Source organism: Drosophila arizonae, chromosome 3, assembly GCF_054131065.1.
Source record: "Drosophila arizonae isolate 15081-1271.41 chromosome 3, UAZ_ARI_1.0, whole genome shotgun sequence".
Lineage (NCBI taxonomy): Eukaryota > Metazoa > Arthropoda > Insecta > Diptera > Drosophilidae > Drosophila > Drosophila arizonae.
The window spans coordinates 1,283,559-1,309,519 of record NC_142923.1 but is presented as its reverse complement, the minus strand read 5'-3'; the positions used below and the strand labels follow the sequence as shown (position 1 = coordinate 1,309,519).

Below are 25,961 nucleotides of genomic sequence, written 5' to 3'. Positions count from 1 at the left end.
AATACTAATAAAATCAATAATACATTAAATTAGTTTTTTTTAAATTAAACAATTTATGGTATATACTAAATATTTAGAGAACCAATCTGAAATTGCTTTGAGGCATAAACATAAATTCATCTCGGGCAATATAATCACCACACATTGCCTTCAAATGCATTCACATGCTCGCATTCCTAATCATTTATTCACAATTAAAGAAAATTAACCTAAACTCAACCAATACCTAGCCTAAGCTTAGCTCTAAGTATATTTTGCTGGCAAGGACTTAATTAATTTGCTGAGCGATGGACATGAGGCTAACTGTCAAATGCAGTGCACAAAATAAACTGCAAGGACAGCCTCGGCTAGCTAGCTAGCTGCAAGGATAATGGAAAGTGACAAACGAAATAACAGGCCAATAGCCAGAGACTGTGAGCGCTCGACAGCAGCAGGAACTGCGACTGCTGCTAATAGATTTATGGCTCGCAACATGGAAAACTGTTGAGCAAACATAAAATATTATAAAGCTCGGGTAATTTCCGTTCACTATGATGAAATAGAGAGAGAGAGAGAGAGATAGACTGTGTTGGAGGCCTCAAAATGTCCATCAAAACGTCAGCAGGCATAACTGTGGCAAAAACTGATAAGATATGAAAAGCAATTTACGTAAACTGTCAACGACAAATTCCCTTTGGCAGAGAACGGCAGCAGAGTGGGGGCGGGGGCGGGGGCGTGGTCATCGAGGGCATGCCGAAGCAGTGGAATTAAATTATCAAGCTCGTATCATATGCGTTCTATAACATATTTATTTGTGTGGGTATTTGGCATATAATCGGCGTGTCACTCATAGGTTCCGCTGGCTGTCGCTGCCTTTGAGCGGCGACTGACTAATGGATGCGCCGTATGATGTGATCGAAGAACATGCAGTCCCCATAGATGCTCGACCTGTAGACATTGCGGATGGCGTTGCGACTGTCGCTGCAGTTGCAGCCGGCATTCACGCAGACTACCTTGAGATCGCCGCGATGCATCATCAGGAGGCTGTGGGCCCCGTTCGGGATGACGCGAAAGTTGGCGCTGTCGTTGAAGCGCACCTTGTTCGAGTACCAGTCGAAGTAGCTCAGGTCGTGGGGCCCTGGCACCAGCTTCGCCTTGCCCTCGAATATGGCTTGCCAGTTGACATAGTGCTCGGAGTTCCTGCAGCTCGACTCGCGCAGGCTCTGCTCCAGGTCGATGTAGCCCGAGATGTCGAAGCCCTTCTGCGAGCGCATTATCAGGAAGACAATGGTCTGCGAATGTCAATTGAATACGATCTATACAAACTATTTTGAGAGATTCATTGAGCTTAACTACTTCAACTCACCGCAATCTGTTTATTGATCAGCTTCAGTTCGCGTAGGGCGAACTGCTTCAACACTTCATCGTCGCCCTTGTAGCTGGCGCCGAAGAGCACGGAGCCGCCCTTGCCGCGGGGATTCCACATGAATTCGAGCTTCTTGCGCTGCTCGGCGAACTCGGAACGGCTCAGCAGGGGACCCATGCAGCTCTTGCCACAGGCAGTCTGAATGAATTGCCTGCTGACGTTCCAGTTGCGTATATAGCGAACATCGTTGATGTCGATGAAGTGGTCCAGGTACTCCTCGTACGAGCCATAGTTCAGCAGTGTCATCTTCTCGAACTCTGCCCGACCTCCGGCTAAATTAATCAATGAGCAACAAGCGAAAAGAACAAAAAGCAAAATATGAAAATTATGAAAAGCTCAACTCAAAAGCCAAAATATAATATTCCCCAAAAGCTGACAGCAAAATCATTGCTGAAAGGCAAACTTTCCATACGATATTGTGTATACCGCATATAAAAATAATTAAATGCACACACACTTACATACACTCTCAGTGATTCGCTCGTGATGCAAATTTAATAAATGGAAAAAGTTTACAATGCCTCGCCAAAAGTTCTGCATATTTTCAATTACAGTTTTCTATGTGCGACGCAGACTGACGACAGCTCTCTCTCTCTCTCTCCATCTCTCTCACACACACATACATATTTAAACACGCATTTTGCCTGCCCATATGCAACTAATTACTTCATCAACATTTAAAGCCGTGCGGCATATGCAATTTTTCATTTTCTTTTCTTTGCAGTTAACAACTTTTCACTATATTATTCAGTTTCGCTAAAAGGTATTAATGGGTATGTACAAAGCTGCAAGGTGTCAAAAGAGTATGTAAATCAAATACTTTAAGGTTCTTTAGGGAAAAGGGTAACTGGAGCGTACTAAAAAATAAGCTCTAAGAACTAGTGACTATATAGAAAACTAAATTTATACAATAATATCGATATTCGCATTTATAAGTCATTAAAGTTTCCCCTTTTTTTAGATTGCAGGGTATACAAATATGGGCTTTCGCACTTCTCTATCGTATTGCATAAAATTGTATGTTATTTACAGGGTATGGAAAGTGCCAACCTCATACTCCCGCGTCTCTTTTTATACGGCATTTCTCTCTCTATTTACAACAGCAAACTTTTAATAAAATCAGTTATTGCTACTGCATATTTTCAAGTATTTTACAGGGTATATATCAACAGCGCCCTTTTATTTACTGACTATTAAAAATTCTAGATTTTTAGAAGATATTTAAAGGTCTATTTCCATTAACAGTCTACAGACTGCTGGTAGTCTGACATTTTCTGAAAGTTTTCCTAATCTACAGGGTATCTCGATTGCAAGTTCCTGCAATACAAAGTCTTTTAACAATAATTAAATATTTTCAATGCTTACAATTGTGAGTTGATCGCACCTTGTGCCTTTTACAGGGTATCTAAAGTGCCATTAACTCGTAATATTCCACGTTGTTGCCTTCTTACTTATTTTCAATTTTAATACAATAAAAAGAATATAGTAGAATGCAAGCTGGAAGTGTACATGTGTAGTGTGTAGGTGTGTGCGCCTGTGTGTGTGTGTTTGTGTGAGTGAGCATTCACGCTATTTAAACACGATTCCCACTGTTTGCTGCAGTTGTTGCTGCTGTCGCTGCTGCAATTAACATGCTGCTGCTGTTGCTTGTGCTGCTGCGACAGTTGCTCCTGCTCCTGCTCCTCCTGCTGCTCCTGCTGCCAACACTTGAAGCTAAATCTAGCAGCAACCATGACGATGTCGCCGACTCCTGCTGCTGCTGCGTGCTTTGTCACCATCTTGCAGTTGGCCGCCGCCTGCTTTAGCGCGTAAATTGCTACTTCGCGGGGGCAGCAAGCCTCGTCTCCTCTCTCAACTCGTCTGCCCTCCCCTCCCTTCCTCCCTCCGCTATTCTTCTTCTACTTCCAGCTGCACAATTTTCACTTCAGAGGGAAGTTGGCTCGGTGAGGCGACGCCATTGTTTGACTTGGTCATTAGTAAATGTACTTTGTCGTAGCGTAAAAAGGAGTTAAGTGCGCACTCTAAGGATTTATGCGAGTCTCAGCTTATGCGAGTGTGTGTGTGTGTGTCTGTGTGTGTGTGTTGGCTACTAGCATGGGGCAGCATTAAATGCCACAATGCTCAGCAGCAGTTGCCATCAGAATGCGTTAAGTGCGCATTTCTCTTGAATGGACACAAAGGACGTTTGGCAATTCAAAGGGTTGTGATTCAGATTGAGCTACAGTTATGCATATTTATGGTCATAATAGACTCTAATAATAGACTCTGAATGCAATCACAGCATCTAAGACTATTTATACAGCTCTATTTGCCAATGCCTAAGACAGAGTAAATATTGATTGAGCTATGCATGAAATGAGAGTAACTTGGCTATGCTATGCACTATATTCGCATGAAAAATCCTTATATATTCCTTGGCATATTCCTTATTAAAATGCATTCCAACAATCCATTTATAAATGTTTAGCAAATTTATCAGAATTTTTTACATATTTGACTAGAAATTGTGGCATGACAGGTGAAGTATAACATAGAATGTAGAGTATAAAATAATATATATACTATCACAGTATTTCAATTGAGAATATATTTTTTTTTCTTTTATCCCATTTTTAGATAACTTTTTAATTATAAAGTGGCATTAAATATTTGTATTTACCACACTATGAATTTAATATTTTTTAATTTTTAAAATATTCTCTTGATGCCACAAAAATACCTTGTTAAACATCGCCTGGCTCTATCTCACGAATTTTCACCAGCTTTAAGACCCAACTATGCTAAGCACTTGGTCTGATAATAACTTGAGTATCCTCTGCTCGATTTCACACTAAAATATTATTTTTAATTCATGGTATTCTATAGAGTTCAGCCAAATGTTAACAGGCCAGTTCCAATCTTCATAGGCGATGAATGTCGCCTAAACTTGTTGAGAATTAACCACAACCACACGAGCTAAAGTCATTGTCACACGGAGCCAGACTAGTTGTGCAGCCGTTCCCCTACCCCCTCCCCCGCCAACCCATTTCGATTTCCGTTTGGTTTTGAGCAGCACAAATTATCGAATTGCTGTCGTAAATTGCACAGAGAACGTCGCTCGGCTGCTTACTTGCCGTACATCTTTGCCAATGAAATCAAAGCCACATAAATTGCACAAATAATTCAGCACTGAGAGCCTGCTCGCTCTCCGAGCAGCTGCCCTCACGATTGCAGCGAACGGCGAGTGCAGCTGAAGACAGAGGCAAAGCCAAAAGAATCGTCACTTGCAGCTGACCGCAATGCTAGCCAATCCAGGGAGAGGGAAAGAGAGAGAGAGGGAGATAGATTGAGAGTTAGAGTGGAGCACTGTGTCTGCTGGCCGCAATCGATCAAAAGGAATTATGTCTCAACACAATTGTAAATAAATCTTTGCGGTCATGTGGACATTATGTGCATGTGGAGGCCAAAAGGCTTGGCCATATCCTAGTTCCAACCACAGAGACCACTCACACACACACACACATACATAGCTAGAGGCATGTGGCTAAGCCCTGCATATCACATATATGAAGATTGAGTGGTAATGTGTGCAAATCTAACCTATCCAAGCTGAGCTCCTGCTCCTACTCCGACTCCCACTCCCACTCCCACTCCCTCTGCCGACTAGCTGCTTCGATGTGCTTGTGCTTGGCCGTTGACATGTTGGTAAATTGGTCCTTAGCCGATTGCATCGATTGCTGTTACATCGCCGACAACGAGTCTATGCTCACATTTGGCTCCCAGTCCCGCCGCTTGTCCCATCCGCTGCTCAACATTTTGCCAACTTGGGAATTAAGTCTAAATGCCGGAAATTAATCTGCTCGCCGACTACAAATGCAATATTATTCAATGTGATTTTACAAGTGTCCTTGTCATTAGGAAATTGCCTCGACTCGCCTCGCCTCGCCTTGCCTTGCCTTATGCCTAGTCTATGCCTATCCCGGTCCTTTGCTCTCGTCCTAATGGCCCTGCGGCACATTCAGGCCTGGCTGGCGTCCAGAGTGCAACATTTATAATGCGCATCGATAATGATTTGTTATTTAAAGCTCAAACAAATATCCGGCAATTTGAGCGTACGGCTGCATGGAAAACCCAAGGAAATACAATTCGGAAAATAAAAAAGAAAATCTCACTCAAAGTTCTCGCCGCTGTTGTTTGCTTATCACGTGGCACGCGAAAAACCACAAGAAACTTATCGGCATATAATCAAGAGACGGCGACGACGACGACGGCAACGTTGCTGGATTTGAGTTTGAGAATGTGAATCATTGCCCAAGTTCCTTTTTATTTCCATCTCATTTTTTTGTTCGTTGTACATTAATTTGTTTCTGCGGAGAAATGCCTGGGGCTTTGTGCAATCAGCTCGAGGATGTGCCGCGGCCAGCTGTCTTGGCAACAAAGCCTTTTGATGCTGTCGGGGGAAATTCGGGAAATTCGATAGCAGGAAATGAATCGGTCGACAGCGCGGCGTATGTGCAACGCGTGGCAGCAGTCGCAATAGCCGCAGCCACACCAGCGCCACCAAACCAAGATAAGTGAACAGCCATTTAGTCCTTTGGGACATGCCAGCAGGAGTAGCACGACCAGCAGGAGCAGCAGCAGCAGCAGAAACAGCAGACGAAGCAGCAGTCGCTGTAACAGATACCAGATAACAGCGAGTTCTCACATTCACTTTCAAACAGTTTTCAACAAACATTATCCATCTTCTTCCTCTTTTTTTTTAGAAAACTTTCAGGGAAATAATACCAAATGCATGAAAAATAATATTTGTAAATCACATACAAATGTGAGAATACAATATAAACCACATTATACATTATTTATTTATTTAAATTTTTAGTCAACCAAATTTTTATATTTTATTTTTATCTTTTTAAAAATTGATTGCAAACGATTTTAGGAACAGCCCAAAAAATCATTGCTGTTAATTCGAAGAGGAATGGCAAATTCGGCACGTTTATCTCATTCGATGTCTAAAGCAAACGAATTTAATGAACGCTGACATAAGGCGGATTTATTTATGACATTGGAAATTTAGAGGTTCTCTGTGGATATAAAATTTATTTTTATTTTTTTTAATTTGGAGTGTAGGCAAGAGTACACCCAGTAATAGAAGACAGTTGAGATAGATATAGTCGATTACTGTAATTTATTTATTATTATTATTTCCTATATTCATTCTTATTAGATTATATTTATTATATTATATTATATTTAAATTCAGAAGATTTCAGATTTTTTATAGATTTCCATATGAAGCCTTCATGTCTATAGACTTTGTCCTGTTATGTTCTTCTTCTTGTTGTTGACTTGTTCCTAAGTCTGTATACCATCCACACAATCAATTTGTTTCCAATCTTCTTTAACGTGCCATCAAATGTTATTTTGTTAGCTGATTAAATGTTATTAAATGGAATTCGGTACATGCCATTATGAAATGCTCCGTTAGCTAACAGTACTTAGGCTTTAAGTACATTGTGCATAGCTATGAGTATGTGTGCGTGTGTGTGTTTGTGTGAGTATGGCTGTGGGCGTGGCAGTGGGCGGCATGGCATTAGAACGGCAGCAGTAACAGCAGCTGCTACCTGTCTATATGTCCCTCTGTCTGTGTGTCCGTCTGTCCATCTGTCTCTCTGTCTGTTGTGTCTTCTCTCTATTGTTTGGCACCTGCTGCTGCTGCTGCTGCTCCTGCTGCTTGTTGTTGTTGCTCGTGTTGCTGGCCATTAAAATGGCCTTGCCATATGCCGAGCATATTAATTTTTGTTCCACATTCAAGTTGAAAGCGACTCGGCCAACCCACCCACAGCCACAGCCACAGCCACACCCACACGCCCACCCACATCCATTGAATGCCTTTAGCTCCCTTTCCGTCTTCCTCTCCCTCTTCATCTCTCTCTCTCACACATAACGTGACACGTGAGCATCGCTTACGTGGTTATGGCTATCGCTTTTACGTAATTTGCTCGTTTATAGCACGCATCATTGTTGTAGCAAGAGATGATGTTGCTGCTGCTGCTGCTGCTGTTGATGCTGTTGATGCTGCTGTTGCATGCTCAATTAACAGAAGCACGCTGAAAGGCCTCTGCAGACGACTGGCAGGTATTTTTGATGGTTTATCTTTATGTTAATTAAGCTCTCGCCTCCACAGTAATTGCACTTAACTGAAACCTTAGATAAAAGCTCCAATTGAGCAGCAGCAAAATTATGATGTATTTCTGCTATAATTACTAAAGCTTCTATGGGCATCTAAAATGTCGTAGAGTACTTATATAATTACTGAAGCGTCTATGGGTATTAAAAAGCTGTCAATGTTGTAGAATATTTAGCCTTACAATATCTAATTAAATTATGAAAATATATTTATATTTGATATATTTGGTATTACATAAATTAATATTAATATTTATTTACTATTCAACAATAGATCGAATATTGTATAAAATCATTTGCTCCGAGCAGCTCTTTATTCGCCATTCAGGTATGATTTCAGCTCTAGGAAGAGCCAAGATTTCAGCAAGTTCCCGAGTTAACCATGAATTGTGGGAAACGCATATTTGAGCAACAGACCAGGGCAATGGTGCAGTTGCCAGTTGCCAGTTGCCAGTTGCCAGCTTGGCAGTTGGCATGTCCAGTTAGCTGCTTTAGCTGGCCAAAAAAGTTTCTGGTTTCTAATTATTTACAAATGGCCAACTGCTGGAGTTGGAGCTGCAGCATTGTCCGCAAAAAATGACCAAATCCTTGCAGCTAACCGCACAATTTTGTTATTTTTGTGGTGTTGGCAAATTTATCTAAGCTTGCAGCAACTCGCAACAAACAGCAGCAGCAGCAGTCCAAAAGCTGAAAAGAAAGAAATTTCTTGGTATGCTGTCAGTTCTCATTTGGTTGAGACTGTTGGGAGATAGCGCAAGCAACAAGGGACCAAAGACACACATGCGCCAGCATGCAGAGCGAGAGAGAGAGGGAGAGAGAGGGAGAGAAAAAGAGACAGAGGCAGCATAGCACATCCGTTAGCCAGTTTATTTTTGGGGCATTTTGCGGACTATCAAAACAAAAGTGAATAAGTTGTTGCCTGTGGAATTTATGCTGTGTTTACTTAAAACTGCAAGACAACAATTGTTGCTGTTGCTGTTGTTGCTGTTGTTGCTGTTGTTAAAACAACACATGTGGCAAGTATGCTGGGGTCGCCTCTAATGGCAGTTCACATGCCAACGGAATCTCTGGCCATGTCTAAGCATATTTGCTCTAAAACTAAACTCATGCTTCTATTTATGCCCAGGCTCCCTTTGACTCTCTCTCTCTCTCTCACTCTCTCTCCCTCTCTCTCTCTCTCTCTCTCTCTCTCTCTCTCTCTCTTTGTAACTTAATTTGCTTTAGCTTAAGTCGAGCTGAGCCCGGTTCAAGTTTTGTTGGCGGCATCAAATGTCATTTTAATCATATTTCTTGATATACCCAACTTTCGCCTTTGTGGCCTAATAAAGCCCCAAAGCGTTTTACCAAAATTGAAAACTCGTGCAAATAATTTACATAATGTGCCTTGCCAGACGCTCGCACACACACACACGCACACATACACATGAACACTTTAACTGCTCGCGTGTAAACCCCACTCAGACATCGGGATATTTCTTTGTACTTGACAAGAGGCTGGCATAAAAACCAAAAACAAAAGCTTATACAATTTCGATTTTACAATATCGAATAGCTAAATACTTTAACCCTAGAGTGTGTGCTCTTTCTTTCTCTTTCTCTGGGATTAAATATGAATTTGTCTAGTTATATGTAAATATTTAAAAATGTAGGTTAAGATTATATAAAGAAATATTTGTTTTTTTTTTGTATTCATTATTTATTTTGTATTTAATTTTTTAATTTTAAATCATCAAACACTAGAAATATTGAAATATCTTATTATTATTATCTTATTTGTCTCATACTATTTTATATTATTTATTTATTGGAGGCGAACATTTCTTTTAGCTGTTGCCTAACATCTCTTCTTCATGTTTAACTCAATTTAAATACGAATTCCGCTCCTGCTTCATCACTAACTCCAACTACCGCTATTTAGTGTATTCAAAGAGAGAAATGCTAAGAAACTGAGCTGTCAACACGCTCACAGCATCGCTCTTCGGCTGAGCTTGGTTCATATTTATATATTGTATTATTTATGCATATATAATACGCATTTCGAAAGCCAGACAATGGGCACGAAACTCTTGAGGCATTCAATAAAATATGCAAGAGCCGTTTATGTGCCAAGAACTCGGGCGGTTCATTAAATAAATACAAAGGACTCTGTCTGATGGGAAATTCTTGGAAATACTTATTTATAGATATAAGAGAAACAACATCTCAATATGAAGTTAATACAAGAAATATGTGGAAATATATGCAGAGAAAAATTCTTGATTGAATTTCCCAGAATCTCATTTGGGAAATGCATAGAATTTAAAGCTAAATAGAATACAAATTTGATTCAGTATTTCAAATATTTATAAGCTGCGTGTACTTAGGATTGAAAAAGAGAAAAAAACTGTGCATAAGTTTAGTATTTTTTATTTTTTTTTTCGTAAAACAAAAATGTTCATCTTTGAAGGAAAACTTACAGATTGAAGCTAGATTTGATACTAGACTTTCTGAAACAAACATGCTGGCAGTTATAGAAAAAGTATTATTGAATATTTTGGAAATTGGAAATTCAATTGAAAAATCAATTTAAGAATGATAGTAGATCTTATATCTATAGAAAGTAAATTTTAAAAAAGATATTCAAGTCAATCACCATCACAAAAGAAATTCGCTGGAGTCTTGCAACATATACCGTTGTCTTTTTAGCTCTCGCCTTCAGTTGCTCTTATCAGATATAAATGAATATATTTTAGTTTAAAGCGAGCTAATTTATAATATTATTTCATTTCTGACTTATGTAAAGAGGACCATGATTCAGTATTGAAAGCAGAGAAAGCTGGATAAGTGTGTGGGACAATATATAGCTCAAATGAATATAATAATTAAATTAAAAATTAATTTCTAACAATAATATTTCTCTTTGAATAAATGTCTATAGTTTTGAATACTATCCTTACTCTAACTTATAATTTTTTTTTTTTTTTTTTGCTTACAAATTAATTGATTTGAGCCCACTGTGCTCAACTGGAAGCGTCATATTTAATATGCAAGCGACGGCATATTTCACTGGGGAAACAAAATTAGCCTTAAATTGTTCCCCGCCAAGCGACATGGTTATTAAGTGCTCCACATGCACTCACACACACACACACATGCACACGCATACGCACACCTACATGCATATAGTATATACACTTGATATACTTACTGTCGAGGATATGGATACTTTATTTATGGCAATGGGCGGCATTAATGAACATGAGGCCCCCTCGCTTTCCGTCCCTCTCTCTCTTATGCTCCCCTCTTCTAGCAACTTTCAACTTTTCTCGAGTTTGTTGTTTTGTTGTTGTTGCTGCTGCTGTTGTCATTAACCTCAATTTATTTATATGGCTAAGAGCTATGTTCCCAGCCCTGTCACTCTTGACTCTTGGCATTGGCCAGCTGCAATAATTGCTGCCAAATTGCAGCCTGGGCAAATGGCCAAGCAGCCAAGAAATGCCACGGACTCTGGTCAAGCGAGTGGGTGGCAGTCAGTGGGGCTGGGGGTGTGGCAATGCAAACTTAATTGAAGTGTAAGCCATTGAAGTTGAAAACTGCAACGGACCCAATCTTCAAGCGCCCGCCGGCGTAGCCCAACTGCAGGCCAAGCGAAGCCAATGCCAAGTCACGTCAGCGTCATGAGGAGAGCAAGAAAAAAGCTAAAAGCAAGTAAGAAGAAAGATGCTGAGTAGAGCGGAGAGTGAAGAGAGAGGGGGAAGGCAATCGCTTGCCTCTTAATGGATTAATTTACTTTGTCGCCGCTGGCAAAGCAGCCTGAAGCTGTGTGGCAGCTATGTGGCAGCTGTATGGCAGCCAGCGCTCAGGCAGCGGAGCGTGTAAAAGGTTTCTGTGGCCATGCCACGCCCATCGTTTACGCTTGCTTTGCCGCCCCATTAGGGCGACGAGCCAAATGGTGCATGCCGCATCGAACCTAATTGAAATGCTGATGAAAAGAAAATGGCTGTGTTTTCAAAAACAATAATGAAAAGTGAAATAACAATAAAGCGTTTGCCAAAGCAATGTACACACTAATACACACACAGACCCATACACATACTCGCAGTAGCACTTAACCATGTGCTGATAAAAAGCGAGGCGAAGCGAAACTGAAACGGAAACTGAAACTAAACAAAACAAAGCCAAACAACGGCTGAGCGGAAACAATGTTGCCCGTGTTTTTGCTGCTAACCTGTACACATGCAGTTGAGCTGATCGGGTATGCCAAGCGAACAGCCAAAACTAGAGCTAGAATGTGCGAAATAATAGAAGAGAGACTTACCTTTACAAAGAACTCTCAAAATGAAATCTTTATTGATCAATATATATTTATCAAGCTAGATTTTGGCTATGATTGAGCTTGAAAGAAATACAATATAGTATCGATAAGTGATAATAAATTACAGCTTTTACTTGGTCAAACTATAAATTGAGCAGAGTTCAGGGCTTTGCTACTTAGAGAAAACAGTAAACGAACTATCTATAAATGTATTCAATAATGAAAGAAATAAGTATAAATTTAATCATTATATGTATAATGAATGTTATCGAGAAATAAGTGATTACAGATATTTAAAATAGATATATAAATTATTTTTCTTCTTCTTAGATTTTAATTGATGATTTATATACATATTCTTTATCTTAGCACAATAATTACAATTTTTACAGGTAACCTTCCGGTTGAGCTTTCGCACCTGTGCCGAAAAGCTTTTGTTTTGTTAGCGTGTGCTTACTGCGTTTGGTGTTGTTGTTGTTGTTGTAGCACCACGAAACGGCAGCTAACTAACCAAAGCAGACACCCATGCAGCCTCTTTAGGGCTTGCTACACAGGCGAGCAGGCAGGCAGCAAGGCAACAGAAAAAGTGGCCCCCGGTTTTTGGGGCATTCCCCCCTTTGCCATATGTTGGTCAAAAATAAATTGAAGTGGTTTCCCCCCAGTCGACCTACATAAACATATTTTAGCCACTCAGTCGGCGAGTTGTGTATCTTTGTGGGCACCTTTTGCCTGACTGCCTGTCGCTGTTCCTGTGTGTGTGAGGGTGTATGTGTGTGTGGGTATGAAACATTTAGCAAGCAGCGCCTTAACGTATGCAACATTATTTCCAACACTAAAATAAAAAGCCCAACACTATGGCCACAAAGAGAGCCGAGTAGGCTGGTGGTGGGGCGGGGCGGGTAAGAGGGCGCAAGAGGTGCTGTTGATGCCGTTTTAGCATTAAATTAGGTGGCTCTCCGGCAATGTGGGCAACGTGCTCCAGCCGGCTGTGCCGGCCAGGTGCAAGAGCTTAGCTCAGTGTCGTTACATGCAGCCCGCATGTAAAGTAGTTTTTATGTGACAACAGCCGCCGTCCGCCTTTTTTTACACCCAGGTGGGCGGGCGGGCAACGGAGTGTGTCTCCTGTGGCTTGTTGTGAGTGCATCATTAATTTTAATTTGTATAGCCCGAGCCGACAACATGGCCATCAAGCAAGCAGGCAGGCAGGCAGGCACGCCAACTGCCAGTTGCAGCAAGGACACCCAGGACACTTGGCCAATTCACACACAGAGAGACATAAAGTGAGAGGAGAGCGAGAGAGAGAGGGTTCCGCTCCTGCTGCAGCCGCAATCCGACAACGTCACTTGCATCGCTGTTTAGTTTCACTTAAAGTGCCCCTTTGTCTCCTTGTCGGCCCCTCAACTAATCTAAATGCCTGCTGTGCACCCCTAACCCCCACCCCGATCCCAACACCAACCCCTCTGGCCGGCTATTTGCCTTTTTGCGGCCGTTGCTGCATTTTGCGGCTTGCTAAATTATGAATTGTGATGAAAATGAAAATGTGTTGCTTCAACTTTTTTGACCACTAAATTATTTTTATTTATTTTACCCCTCTGCTTTTTTGTTTATTCTTTTGCCAGTTGTGCAACACATTTTTGTGCAATATTTATTGCACTATTCACTATGCCGGGCCACAGACAAAAATGCCAAAGGCAGAAAAGTGCCCGAACAATGCAATTGTTTACCCAAAATAACCAAAATATTTAGGCCAAATAGATTTTTCAATTTATTTTCCTTCTTTTAAGTCTTGAAACATCAACATCAACAACATCTACAAAGAAAATTTCTGCTTTCAAGCTAAATTGTATATTCTGTGTTGCAGATTTTCATACAGAAATTTAGGTAAGGTAAATAGTAATATAGGTGCATAACATCTCTTTTATTATGAATGTCATTGTCATTGTTATTGTTATTGTCATTGTCATTGTCATTGTCATTGTCATTGTCATTGTCATTGTCATTGTCATTGTCATTGTCATTGTCATTGTCAATTGTCATTGTCATTGTCAATTTGTCATTGTCATTGTCATTGTCATTGTCATTGTCATTGTCATTGTCATTGTCATTGTCATTGTCATTGTCATTGTCATTGTCATTGTCATTGTCATTGTCATTGTCATTGTCATTGTCATTGTCATTGTCATTGTCATTGTCATTGGTCATTGTCATTGTCATTGTCATTGTCATTGTCATTGTCATTGTCATTGTCAGTTGTCATTGTCATTGTCATTGTCATTGTCATTGTCATTGTCATTGTCATTGTCATTGTCATTGTCATTGTCATTGTCATTGTCATTGTCATTGTCATTGTCATTGTCATTGTCATTGTCATTGTCATTGTCATTGTCATTGTCTGTCATTGTCATTGTCATTGTCATTGTCATTGTCATTGTCATTGTCATTGTCATTGTCATTGTCATTGTCATTGTCATTGTCATTGTCATTGTCATTGTCATTGTCATTGTCATTGTCATTGTCATTGTCATTGTCATTGTCATTGTCATTGTCATTGTCATTGTCATTGTCATTGTCATTGTCATTGCCATTGCCATTGCCATTGCCATTGCCATTGCCATTGTCATTGTCATTGTCATTTTCATTGTAATTGTCATTGTCATCCTTCCTACATTCCTACATTACATTACATAACACTACATTATGTCATTCTCAACATCTTTAATTCAACGCCTTCCACCCAACCAATTACCTAGTTACCGAATATTTAATCGTAATTTCACACTATTTTCCCTTCACTAATTAGTATAGTTTCACCTGCGCGTGTCTCCGTGTTGGCTCCACTTGATGTTGCTAATTTTCATTAAGTTCTTGGACGGTTGGCATCTGGTAACTGGCAACTACTTAACTAACCTACCATTCAAGCCCATCCTTGGCACATAAAAATCCGCAACTAATCACCGCATAAACACAGCCGAAAAACTTTTCCCAATGCTAACTGCCAGCTGCATAAAAAAAAAAAAAAAAAAAAAAAAAAAAAAACGGGAAGGAAGATACATTCAGAGCGGCTCACATACGCAGCCAATTAGTGGATACTCGTTTACTTTAGTATGCTATAGCTTACTCTGCATATATATGTACATAAAGTTCCCTTTTGCGTTAAAAATACCCTGCAGTTAAAGTTTCTACTAAAGGGGTTGAATGGCACAGTGAGCTAATACCATAACCCTCATATATATTAGACAGGGCTCATATAATATAATTTAGCATAACATAATAAAAGTAACAGAGGTAATAGAATTAAGAGTTGCTCTGTTAACAAATTAACATTAACAGAGAAACGCCTCAATAGACCATTCCACACATCATTTTATGGGACTCTAATTATTGGAGTGACACTAGGTATTCCGATTCTCGTAAATAAAGGGTATCTTAGCCCTATCATACTTCAAGATTCTTTTGCTGCACCAACATCAAGTGGAAGCCGGGGCAAGTGGCAAGAGCCGCGTTCAACATGAACTGCGCGGATATAAACTTGCAATCGGCGGTTATGTTGAGCGAGGCAGAGCCACTCGCACTCGCAACACAGCAACATAATTACACTTGTCAGTTCATTGTGCCACAATGCGGCAAGGAGAGACAGAGAGAGCGAGGCAGAGAGAGAGAGAGAGAGAGAGAGGGAGAGAGAGAGGGATACCGAGAGGGATTGTAGGCAGATTGAGCGTCCGAGCAGCTGGAAGCGATGCGTGTAACCAACGCGTGTTGCACGTGCCGCGACACGAGATAATGATCATGTTAATCACAACGACGGCGATGATGATGTTGCATCATGCCGGCCATTTGTTGTGGCTAATTGCGTTAAAGCCGCATGGCTGCCCATTGGAACGTGACACATTTTGGCGCCTCTTTCGGTTTCGGTTAGCGGCTGCAGCTAAAAAATTTCAAATATGCACAAATCATTGACCAGCAAACACACACACACACACACACATAGACACGTGCCACAATATTATGAATATAACTGGCAGACAGTTGGACAGACAGACAGACAGACAGACAGGCAGGCAGTGAAGCGTTGCAATAGCTAAACGTTGTCCGCTTTTTGGCCATTTTTTGAGTCAGTCAGCCAGCCACGCCCCCTCGCTCTCTCTCTCTCACTCTTTGTCTCTCTGCCTCTACACTAGGCCCCTCCGCACATTCTATGGCTAAATGTCAGCTTCAATCAGCTGTGCTGTCAGCTTGTCGACAACGTCGCTCATCCGCCCCGTGTTCGCAGCGCAACAATTGCGCCGATAAATTTATCCTCAGCTCTCTTTTACTGCTCTCTGTTTCTGTTTTTGTTTTTATTTCTTTCATATTTATTGGTCACGTTTTTTGCTTCACTTTGCCAAAAAATGAAATGCAAAACGCAACCAAAAATAGAAACAACATTGAAATGCTCTCTCTATCCCTCCCACTCTCTCTATAACTCTCTCCCTTTCTGTCTCATCAATGGATTGCAGCTCTGCTATTTATGGAACTTTTGATTAATGCCGCACATTTCATATTTATTTTGAGCTCTTCTTTTTTCATATAATTTAAACTTTTGATCAACTATTTTGTCGCAAGCTGTTTCACAATTTCCCAATTCCTTTGCACACAAAAAAATATATATATAAGTAGGCAACAACAACAGCAACAACAAGGGGAAAGGAAAGCCTCAGCGCTTGGGTTCGATGCGCTGCATGATAGACACAAAACTTTATTCACTGCCAACGCTTTGTGGCCCTCTGTGCGAGGAATGCCGAGAATAATATCCTGTAAAAAAATGGGGATATGTATCTGAGCATTGAAAATCCTAAGAATTTCGCTACTACTCAGTAAGAAATTCATATCAATAAATATTCATATAAAAATTATTCGTTAAAAATAATATATCATACAAAAATTCCAATTTTTAGTTTATTAAATATATTAAAAATTGAAAATAAAACTTTATTGAATTGCTCAATGAACTAAATAATAATAATAATAGATACTAAGAAAAAGAAAATAATTTATAAAATGATTTCATATGTTGCTCAAAATAGTATTGATTTCGTTAAACTAAAATACATATAAAACTAATTGACTAACAATTTAAAATGATTCAACTCAGTTTTAGATATAAAATTCCAGCAAAATTTGCTTGTGGGCTATGCAAACCATCTACTTTAAATATTGATGGAGTGAATTGTTGAATATATAAACAGCATATCACACAGTCTGGCATGCTCAGCCCAAGGCTTTTAAACTCGATTTCTCCTGAACGCGTGTGTCGGCATTTTCGCATGTTAGACACAGGCGCACAGACACGCACACACACATACACACACACACACACGCACACAGCTACTAGTAAAAGGAGCAGTTTGAGCCATAAATAAAATTTAAGCTACACGATGACGACAACAGCTCATATGTGTGTGTGTGAGTGTGTGTGTGTGAGTGCGGGAGTATTTGAATGTGTGTCTGTGTGCGAGTGTGTGAGCACTCAAGCAACAAAAGGTAGAGCGGCGGCATTTGATTTATGATTGCTCAGCCAGTGAGGTTAAGACTTTGAAAATATTTTCGCAGACACACAAAATACGGGAGTAAACGGGCCCACGATACAGGCAACAGGAACAGAGCGGGCCTATATACAGAGGGTTGATGAGGGGCGAAGGGGGGCGAGCTGGAGGCAATAAGTTGAATGGCAGCCGCAACGGGTCTGCAGGCACAACTACCTAAGCGCCAGGTCCTTGGCTGCATCGTGTGTGTGTGTGTGTGTGTGTGTGTGTGTGTGTGTGTGTGTGTGTGTGTGTGTGTGTGTGTGTAGACTGCCATAAAGCTTTTATTAGTGGCGGCTATAGCTAGCGCTAAGCATAATGAAAGTCACCCACACACACAGACACACACACACGCTCACACACACAAATATGCACATGAGCACACTCACATATCCGTTATGTTGCTGCCGTTCAATCTAATGTCGCACATGTCAAAAACTGTGGAAATTTGCCTAAAGAATTTCGCACGTTCTGCCTGCACTTGGCGCCCCTCTGCCGCTGCCACTGCCGCTGCCGCTGCCACGTCCTTTAGCCCGGTTCGTGCCTGTGCGCCTTATCGAGCCAATATCAAGTTGTGCAACTTTTTGGCCATAAGTCTGGCAAACTTGCTGCAGGACTCAATCTCAATCTCGCTTCGAGCTCTTGTTTTTCAGCATATCAACTTGCATATGCCGAACTTCAATAGCTGGCACTCTCTCACTCTAGTTCTCTTTCTCTCTCCCTCTCTCGTTCCCTCATAGTTCAAGTCTCGCAGCTGAAAGGCATTTTAATGCAGCCCTTGGCAAGTAAAAACAATTAAAGTTCTATTAGGCGGCAAATGCAAAATACTTTGCTTCGCATTTTAAGCTGTCACACACACTCATACACACACACTCGCGCACACACACTCTTACATAACTGCCGCTTAACTGTTTTTTGCCAGTTTAGTGCAAAAGCCGTTTTAATTGTTTCGTTTCGTTAAATGAGCCAAACAACAGCAACAGCAGCTGCAGAAAAAAAAACATGTAAGGCTGTAGGCAATGCTCGACTAGTAAATATCCTGTCTGACGTGAATTTTTGTTGTTCAATATATAATAGTAGATAATATTCGTCTGGCGACTTCAAGCTCATTCATTAGATTGTATTCATTTTAGCAATTTATATAAACTTAAATTTTCAAAATTCAAGTAACCGAACAACCTTGCGCCTCGTCTTATATTCAATGGGTATACAGGCAAAAAGGGCTTAAGTATTAAAAGTTGGCGTATAAAAAGTTCTGCATGTTCTTTTATTGGTGCAGATATGAAGGGCTTAAGACTCGAAATGAAACCGAATAAAAATGACTTTTATTTGGCCTTAAACCAAACTTTATTCAAAAAGTGAGAAAAGCGGGTTAATTTGATTCGGGTAAACAGACTCAAGTAGCGCTTCGTTATATGAAGTAATATTGAAAAAAGTATACATACATTTGTATACATTATAATAAATACATATATGTATATGTATCAAAAAATATTAATAATGCTTATATATAATTTTAATATTTAAAATCAAAGTTAAACTAAATTAAAATTTAATTGAAAATTTTAAAAATGAATATGAAATATTCCCAAAATTATCAAAGTAAAATTAAATTAAAATGTAATTATAAAATTGAAAAAAATATTGAATATTACAAAAACTATTAAAAATTATGCCAATCTAATTGTAAATATTATGAAATTTTCAACCTAACTGGTTTCCCTTATCAAAAATATTTTCAGATCGAAGTATAGATATTTATAGTATATTTATCTTACTTTTCTTTATGCTGAAAACAATCCGCCTCGCGATGAGTTTTATTTATTAGTGATCCGTTCCTTGCAGAGCTCTAAGCTAAACTCTATTGTTGCTACCCCGATGGAGCCAAGCTTCACCTCAGCTTCTTCTCTGTTGTTGGATCCAGTACGCTTGATAATCGAGCTACAGTATACAGATATTACATTCTCTAGTATAAAGTTGATAGTTTGGTGTGTGATGTGATTATAATTTCTTCTAGTTCGTTTGGCGCACAAACGGATTTTCTCTCTCGCCTCGTAACTCTGGTCTGCATACTGGCGACTGTCACTGTGTGCGTTATTTTCGCTCTGAAAGCAGCGACTGTGCTCAAGTGATTGGCACTTGTGAGCTCAGAGTTCTTGAGCAACTTTTGACCATTGTCAACATTAGTTTCTTTTCGCCCACACGAAAAAGTTTTTCTTTTTTATGTGTAACAGAGATTTGTTTAAAGTTCAATGCGAATGTTTGTCAATATGTTTTATCAAATGCCGACAATATTTGCGCATGCATAAATTTGTCTACACACACAAAAGAGTCACTGGGAGAGATAGAGAGAGGGAGAGCGAGAGAAGGAGACAGACAATGTCCATTTGGGAGTTTTATGTTTGTGTCAATAAAGTTTTATTTTATTTGCTAGCGCCATGGGGCAGGGGAGGGGCCCAGAGAGGGGCTTTGACAACGGCAGTCGCATGTTGGCGACTATTGAATTTATGCTTTCCACTACACACACACGCACACACACACATTCAGACACACACAAATGCATTCACACTATGTATTTTTTTGTACGCACGTCGCTTGGCCAAATAAAACATGTTGAGCTCTCTTTCTCTCCCCCTTCTCTTCCACACTTTCCTCTCTCATTCTTTCGCTCTGCTGCCCGAATTCAAACTTATCGAATTTATGTTTGACTGTGTATTGAATTTTAATGCTGGAATTGTGCGACCATCCTTTTGCCCTATTACGCCCACGCCCGGCCCCGCAGCTATCGGCAGGAGCTGCTTGAGGGAATTCGCCCGAAAAACTACTTAAAATAAACTCATCCTCCTCAACCTGGCCGGCGCTCGAATTGGATTCTGTCTGACGAAAAAAAGCTATTCCAACTACTATATATAGAAATAGAATGAGATCGAGAAAGACTTGTTGCCAGGCAAATGCGTGGCAATAGTGAATATATATAAAAATATATTTTGTAAAAAATATGTTGACAAAATTCGTTCATTCTGATTTTTTATTTTTTTTATTTTTATTTTCCTCTGTTGACAGCTGCAACCGCAATCAAAACCCGCTGCCAGAGCTGATAGCTGGGATTTTGTGCTAGATGCTGGAAGGCAAGGTTGATTCAGTTATTGTTGTTGTTGTTGTTGTTGTTGTCCTGTTGCAATCATTGCAAAGTTTTGCCTTGGTGACATTTACATGAAAGAGGAAGCATCAAATGCAGCCACGCCCCTTCTTCTCTAACAGGCAGCGCATTGCCATTAATGCAAGAATTTATGGATGCCAACTAACAACAGCAGCAGCAACAACAGCAGCAGCAACAACAACAACAACAATTCAGAATGTTAACGCCAGCGTGCGTTGTTAGCAGTTTCAAGTGTCTGGGGAAACGGAGGCAAACGGAGAACGGAAGCAGCAGCAACAGCAATGCAACAAGGCAGCAACTATGCTGATAACTACAACACTGAGTGATATACGTATGCACCCAGTCGTACTTGAATGCATGCCAAAAGTGCAGATAACGGAATGCAGCAATCATGTGGAATAACATGTTGATATACGAGTTGGTATTTGGATTGAGAAATATATTTCATTTTAAGTTCTTCATTGACTTCTGAAGAATTTGCTGATTTCTTTTATTTCTGCAATGCTGAAGAAGCAATTAATACTGAAAAATATATCAGACAATAAACAAATTTTTGAAAAGTAGATTTTTTACTTCATTAAAAATCAATTTAAAATATTCAGTATAATAATCTAATCTTCAGTAATAATCTTAAACACAGAATTTTCTGCTTGGGGTAAACGGAATGATTATGATTCTTTCCTGATATTTTAGATAGATAATAATTTTTTATAATTAATTTTTTAAATTTTATAATGAACTTGGAAAAATTCATTTTCCAAATATTTATTTATTTTTTTCGTTTTTTTTTTTTTTTTTTTTTTTTTGCTCAGTTTAATAGTAAAAGCTATGTATTTTGCATCCTGAACTATTACTCAGTTTGTTATATAGTAAATATTTATTTCATTTTAACCTTTTACTCTACTGCCAATTTTGTTATTTTCTACTTTTTTGATTATATATGACATCAGACATATATAACATCACTCTTCTCTAGCACATTTTTTTTTCCACACACTCCAATTTATGCCCACGATCGACTGCATAATCCTCTAACCGCATTTTTCCATTTTCAAGCTCATTTCGTGCCCTTTAATGTGTGCTGTAGGTAACTGGATGAGTTTGCTCTGGCCACATTCTCGTGCTGCTGGGGCTGGGTTTATGTAAGTGCAGCTCTTCAAGTGCGTATGTGCACGTGTGTGTATGTGTGTGTGTGTGTGCGTTATTGCTTAACGCAGCAAAAGCATCGGCGCAGGCATTGCAGCGTAACAAGAGACGCGTCCCTACTAATTTCTGCAGCACATGCAATTTTTTTTCGTCTGCTGTCGCCCAAGCACTCGCATCCTCTGTTCCACTCTCTGTTCCCTCTCTCTGTTCTCACTCTCTCTTTCACACGCATATCTGGGCACCTAGATCTCCTGGTTGCCTGCACTTGTGACAGATTTTTAATACGCTTTCCGGCTCATAGGAAGCACTGGAATTACGTTCGCCGAGACTTGCGGCAAAAGTGTGTGCGAATCGGTAGAGAATGGAAGACATCGAACAGCTCACATTGTATACACAATTGGTTGAGCACTACTATAAAGCAAAAAGACTCATATTGAAGAATTTTATGGAAAGAGAGAAAAACCAAAAAATATTTAAGAAAACAAAAACATAAAAATTTAATACTAAATTTATTTATAATATAATAAGAAATAATAATAAGAAATCAATCCTTAATATGTATAATATTTTTTATATTAAAAAAAAAATTTTAATATTAAAAAAATATTAAAAATTTAATTTTTTGAAACTTTGCTTAATACTAAAATTACAAAATAAAAGAAGTCAAAATAATAATAAATAAAAATTAAAGTATAAAAAAATAATAATATTGTATTACAACATTTTTAAAATAATATTTAAAAATATATATTTATTTTACTTTAAAAAAAAAATTAATGTATAAAAATAAAATAAAATAAAAATGTAAAGCAACAAATATTTGTATTATAGATAAATAAACAACATCTGACAGCTCCTGTTGTGCTGCTGAGTTGGGAGGGAAGGGAAATAGATTCGTGTAGAGCATGCCGAGCATTAACTAACATCGAGCTGTACGCCCGGAATATAGAAACTGGGCAAAGGCGTGGATCTGTGGATCGGGACTGGTGTCCCGAAAAATGGCAAATTTTATAAACAATCCCTCGCAGCAGAACTACTACTTCAAGAGGAGCATCGCCTACACCGAGGATCACATTGTGGTGAGGAAGCTGTTCCTCTACAATGTGGCAGCCGAGGCAAGTGGGTGTGGCGTTTGCTTATGCTTAATATAGTTTGTGACTTGAGCCGTTCGTTCTCCTTGCAGCTGCTGCAGCGGGAGCTGCTGGCGTACTTCGAGGGCTTTGGCCGCGTGCTGCGGCTGCAGCTGTTCACCAGTCGAACGCAGCGCAAGCAGAAGCCGCGCGAGCTCTGCCGCAGAACCAAAACGGGCTACGTCCACTTCAGCGATCCGCGCGACGCGGCCAAGGCCCTGCGCAGGACGCTGCACATGATCAACGGGCGGCGACTGTCGGTGCAGGCCAACGACAGCTGGCATCAGCCGGATGCCTATGGCGGCCAAACGGAGGAGCCGGAAGAAGACGCAGCAGCACCTGCAGCACCTGCAGCATATGCCAGGGCATCGGATATATTGAATCTGAATGACCATTGTCTGGAGCACATAATCCGCTTGCTCTCGGTGCCCGACCGCATTCACTTTGCTAGGACCTGCGCACGCTTCCGGTCCGTCTATCAGCAGGTGTCGCCGGCGCTGAACCGCAGCATCAGCTTCGACGTGTTCGACGCGATGACCGTGTGGGACATGCGGGACTTCTTCGTGCTCTCGGGCCGGCATGTGCTGCACATCGAGGGCATCATTCCGCCGGGTCGCTGCCAGCGACTGTGCGAGTTCTTCGGGCTGCACTGCATCAATCTGCGCTCGATGCGGGTCACGGCGAGCAAGCTGAGTGTGCGCAACATGCACAAGATCTTCGCCCGGCTGGAGCAGCTGGAGGAGCTGCAGCTGCGCGCCTGTGGCCTGAACAACTCCAGCGTGCCGGCCCTCAAGCACCTGCTGCAGCTGAAGAGCCTCGATCTGTCGGACAACCACCAGCTGACCGGGGTCAACATGAACTGTCTGCCCGCGAGCATCGAGCACCTCAGCCTGACCAGCTGCAACGGGCTGCAGTCCAAGTACCTGCCCAAGATCTGCAAGGCCCTGACCCGGCTGCGGGAGCTCAACCTGAAAGCCGTCTACACCATCACCACGGGCTTCCAGCAGATGGTCAGCGGCAAGTGCTGCCCGGCGCTGGAGGAGCTCACGCTGAGCAGCGGCCCGGCCAACGAGTACGAGCACATAGCCAAGCTGCCGGCCCTGAAGAAGCTGATCCTGTACAGCTACGAGCAGGGCACCACGCTGCGGCCGGAGCTGCTCACCTGGCTGGTGGAGCACAAGGCGCAGCAGCTGCTGCACTTCGAGGCGCGCGGCCAGAACTCGATCAATGCGGAAATGCTCGCGCAGATCGGGCAGCTGCAGGCGCTGCACACGCTCTGCCTGCCGCACAACAATGCCGTGGGCGACCGAGAGCTGGAGTCGTTCCAGCTGCCGCAGCTGGAGCAGATCAACCTCAAGTATTGGCCGAACTTGAGCAACGCGGCGGTGCTGCGGCTCCTGCTCGCCTGCCCCAAGCTGCACGAGCTGCACCTGGAGGAGTGCCCGCGCCTCACCGAGAAGCTGCTGCACGACATCATCTTCAAGCTGCGCCTCCAGCTGCGCGACAGGACCAACCAGCGCCACCTGCCCATCCGCATGCACGTCTACGGCAGCAAGATAAGCGAGTTCAGTCTGCAGCACGCGGACGTTGCCGCCAAGGACATCGTCGACGCCTGCCTGACCCCGCCCTCCTCGTCCGACCTGTGCCTGGTGCGCATGTCGAATCTGCTGGAGTTCGACTTCTACTCGGACGACTACGACAGCTTCGGCTCCGAGGATGAGGTCGACCCGGACCACGATCGCTACATGGTCAACGAGGGCTTCCTCAGCGACGAGGAGTACGACTACCACCAGATGATCTTCAACGACGACGATCTGTTCGTGATCAACATGGAGAATGTCGCCGAGTTGCTCAACAACTGGAATGCGAACGCGAACCGAAACGCGAACCTGAATCCCAATGCGAATCCGAACATGGATATGAATGCGAATCGCAACATGAACAGGAATGGGTAAACCGAGAGACAAATCATTTCACTTCGATATACTCAAATTGATATAGGGTGTCTATTTTTGGACTTTACGTTAAGTGCGACGTTTTCATTCAGCTGGCATTGACTAGGAGCAGTCGATGCCATCAAATAATTTAGGTGTATCCCGGAGTCCAAAATATGTCACGAAAAATAAATAAATATAGAAATTGAATAGCAGGACTTTTGTTTTAAGCAATCCAAGACTCTATTAATATTCGATAACATTGACTATATGCAAAACATTAATATCTATATTTCAAACTGATTGAAAATCATTTCTTGAATGTGAAACAGAAATTGTAAAGCGAATCATGAGAAAACTTGACTCAGCTGTGCGTGATATTTAAAATTTTAATATTGTAATATATTAAATTAAATATTACTTTTCTGTACATGTTTGTCAAAATTATATACGTTTAATTTACTGCATTAGAAATACGAATATATTCTCAATAAACAATAAACAACTAAAAACACTTCTCTAATTAGATTAGAAAAAAAAAAAAAAAAATACTATTTCTACAATTTTCGTAAAAAATTCTAAAAATAGACTTAAAAAAAAAATAGTAAATAAAAAGTATAATAAATGTGTAAATATAGTAAATGTATATAACAAATTTATGTGTTATCAAACCGTTAAGTTAATTAATTATGTTAAAAATTAATTCAAATTGAAACATCTAACTTTCATATATTATAGCCACATTCTATTGTCATACTTTTATATTATAACTATACTCATATACTCTTATATTATTATTCTACTCATATGTCATACTTATAATTCGGTTATAGTCATATGCTATTGTCATATTGATATGTAACTCATATAGTCATATAATTGTTATACTTATATTATTGTTATACTCCCATAATTTTGTTATATTTGTCGTACTCATATATTATTCTTATACTCATATTGTTATACACATATATTACTGTTGTTATACTCTTATTGTTATACACGTATTCAAATATTGTTTTTATACTCATATATATTGTCATACTCATTTATTATTGTCATACCCATATATTATTGATATACCCATATATTATTGTTACACTCATATGCTATTCCCATACCCATATATTATTATTATTATTCTTAGTATATCTTCAATATAT

At 40.4% G+C, this 25,961-nt stretch overlaps 2 protein-coding genes across 3 annotated transcripts; one reads left to right on the top strand and one right to left on the bottom strand.

The window, feature by feature from the left end:
* Window positions 1–765: 765 nt before the first annotated feature.
* On the bottom strand, window positions 766–1,809 carry LOC108611680 (cilia- and flagella-associated protein 299). The gene is made up of 2 exons (XM_018004442.2): window positions 1,346–1,809; window positions 766–1,271 (listed from the first exon to the last, which is right to left on the bottom strand). The coding sequence occupies exons 1-2, from the start codon at window positions 1,649–1,651 to the stop codon at window positions 870–872; spliced, it is 708 nt and encodes a 235-aa protein (XP_017859931.1). The 5' UTR covers window positions 1,652–1,809; the 3' UTR covers window positions 766–869.
* A 20,777-nt stretch (window positions 1,810–22,586) lies between these two features.
* LOC108612135 (uncharacterized) lies at window positions 22,587–25,008 on the top strand. 2 transcript variants are annotated; one of them, XM_018005039.2, is made up of 2 exons: window positions 22,587–22,849; window positions 22,918–25,008. In XM_018005039.2, exons 1-2 carry the CDS (start codon window positions 22,733–22,735, stop codon window positions 24,817–24,819), a joined length of 2,019 nt encoding a protein of 672 aa, XP_017860528.1. In that variant the 5' UTR covers window positions 22,587–22,732; the 3' UTR covers window positions 24,820–25,008. The 2 variants fall into 2 exon arrangements, with proteins under 2 accessions (XP_017860528.1, XP_017860529.1); XM_018005040.2 differs by having other exon boundaries at window positions 22,590–22,853.
* Window positions 25,009–25,961: the final 953 nt, after the last annotated feature.